General features: G+C 35.4%; 2 protein-coding genes across 2 annotated transcripts in view; one reads left to right on the top strand and one right to left on the bottom strand.

The window, feature by feature from the left end:
• Positions 1-156, top strand: part of LOC107611500 (thaumatin-like protein) — a 1,252-nt gene extending 1,096 nt beyond the window's left edge. The window contains exon 3 of the mRNA XM_021108338.1: positions 72-156. Within this exon, the coding sequence (XP_020963997.1) occupies positions 72-156 (85 nt within the window). The remainder of the gene's footprint in view (positions 1-71) is intronic.
• LOC107612954 (ras-related protein RGP1) lies at positions 303-2,198 on the bottom strand. The gene is made up of 3 exons (XM_016314753.2): positions 1,802-2,198; positions 658-1,153; positions 303-521 (listed from the first exon to the last, which is right to left on the bottom strand). The coding sequence occupies exons 1-2, from the start codon at positions 2,026-2,028 to the stop codon at positions 694-696; spliced, it is 687 nt and encodes a 228-aa protein (XP_016170239.1). The 5' UTR covers positions 2,029-2,198; the 3' UTR covers positions 303-521; positions 658-693.

Here is a 2,410-nt window from a genome sequence, read left to right as displayed (position 1 = left end):
TTTGTGTAACTTCTTTTCTTTTCTAGATTTTGTAGATTCTTTTATATACAATCTATATAAATTGATTTCAGGAACCTTGATTTGATCTTACACAAAGTTCATTTTAGGTTGCACTTTAAGAGTATACTTTCTACGGAAATGTTATACCATACATGAAGACATGAATATATTATGAATAAACTCATTATGAATTAAGAAAATAAGGAATTAATTACAACAAATGAATACCAAATATAAGGTTATGATGGAAATAATGAAACAAAAATCTGTGAAATGAGATGCAGATAGTCAGAAAAAAAAAAGAAAAAAGAAACCTAGGAGATCCATCAAATCAAAACCAATGTATGAACAATAGTTCCATCAATATGCAAACCCCATTAATCCTTACAGAAGAACATAAACCTTTTTCAAATTTAATATTAATGAGGTCACCTTGTCCAAATCCCCACAAACTCGTTAGCTGCTTCATCTTTGCAACCGTCTCTCCCGAATTCTTGTTAGTTGGAGGAAAGATGATTTGCCTAGTGAATACACAAGCTATAAATTAACCTTCTAATATATAGCTATGATGATGACACATATTTTATACTAGAGGTAGAAGGACTATATGTAGAATCCACACTAGCACGCGCTTGAAGTGAGGAGGATAGTACTTACCAGAAGATTATGGCGGCACCGGGTGAAAAAAAGAATTCAAAATATGCTGCAACAATTGAATATCCTTTTAGCCTTTTGGCATTCAGGCTCTTGTAATGGGATCTTAATCTTTGTTCCTCCAAGTTCAAGGTTTACTTTATCCCAATTCAATTCAGTTCCATCCAAAATGATGTGCTTCTTACTCACAGTTCTATATACTTGGGAGAGGAGACCGAGGAATGCTGACTCCACATTTTTGGATTCAAGTGCCGATGCTTCAATGAAGAAGAGATTCTCCTTCTCAGCAAGGTCTTTGGCTGCCTCAACCGGCACTGCTCGAGCAGAACTAAGGTCAGACTTGTTGCCGACAAGCATGACAATTATATTCTTATCTGTATGCATCCTCAGCTCCTCCAACCACTTTTCAATATGGTCAAAGCTTTGGTGGTTGGTTATGTCATATGCTAGTAAGGCGCCAGTTGCACCTCTATAGTATGCAGTTGTAATTGCTTGGTATCTGTCACGAATGCCAACATCACAAGAAGGGGAAAAAAGAACAACTGAGCATTTTCTCATTAAGGTACATGAATTAACACTATTGGTCTCTCATAACTCAGGAACAAAATCTAAGTAAATGTCAATATTGTTGTAAGAAAATGAATTGACTAGAATTTCAAGGACATTCTTAGCAAGAATATCAGCAAACATTCAAGTACATAAGTAACAAACTGAAGTCAGCATTATTAGTTAATGTGGATATTGGTAAACAAGTTAAATTCATAACACGCTCGCCAAAATTTAGTTGCAGTGTAAGGCGATAAACAAGAATCCAGAAACATATTCTAAGAGCTTTGATGAACATTATGTTCCATGACCATCATTCACAAGGGTCTTGCGATTTGATTATATTAAAATGAGCTATGTTCTAAAGATGTAAAATGTAAACAAAATTGAGCAGGAAAATGAGTCTCAGCACTAATCAATCTTGTTAAAATTACAGGGATGGTCTTCTTATCTCAAAAGAAGATAAGATCTTGCACAGAATTCAGCTATATTCATAGTTCTATCCATCTAAATACGATCATTTTAGCTCATCACAAAAAAGCTCATGGAATAAAACCCTAATAAGCAAAGAAATGAACAAATCAAAGAGAAAAAAATGGACCTTTCTTGACCAGCAGTGTCCCAAATCTGTGCCTTGACAACTTTGTGATCCATGAGAACCGTCTTGGTGAGAAACTCAACCCCGATCGTGGCCTTGGATTTCAAGTTGAATTCGTTCTTAACAAAGCGATTCAAGAGCTGAGACTTGCCAACACCAGAGTCGCCAATCATCACAATCTTGAACATGTAATCGATTCCCTCTTCCAATTCACCTTGCCAGTGAGCCATGGCGCCTTTCGAAAACAAAGCAAAGAACACGTTGGAAGCCACAGAGAGAGTGTTTTATAAGGCGGTAGTTGGATACGCATTTTGAGAAGGAAACGGAGGGAAGGAATGGGAAGTGGAATATCACACTGTTTCTGTCTCCTTTTCTCGTGTCTTCATCACGCTTCCGTGTTTTCTTTTTCTCACAACGGTTACTGCCACGGAAAGCGTTGCTTTTTCATTTTCAATTTTTTTATGACTTACATAAGCTGAATTTAATTTTGATACATAATTATTACAAATCAATTTTAGGTGTATATCTAATTATATAATGTGGCATCAATAAATATAATTATTTCTGATATTGATGGTATTAATAGCCATTTATAAAAACTGATATGATTGA

Source organism: Arachis ipaensis, chromosome B08, assembly GCF_000816755.2.
Source record: "Arachis ipaensis cultivar K30076 chromosome B08, Araip1.1, whole genome shotgun sequence".
In the NCBI taxonomy this organism is placed as follows: Eukaryota; Viridiplantae; Streptophyta; class Magnoliopsida; order Fabales; family Fabaceae; genus Arachis; species Arachis ipaensis.
The sequence above is the reverse complement of the archived record's forward strand: the minus strand, read 5'-3'. Positions and strand labels throughout refer to the sequence as shown.

Coding starts and splice junctions, on each gene's coding strand:
- LOC107612954 (XM_016314753.2), bottom strand. CDS start 2,028: ATGGCTCACTGGCAAGGTGAATTGGAAGAGGGAATCGATTACATGTTC. Junction 1,154..1,801: donor GACACTGCTGGTCAAGAAAG/GTCCATTTTTTT, acceptor CATTCGTGACAG/ATACCAAGCAATTACAACTG.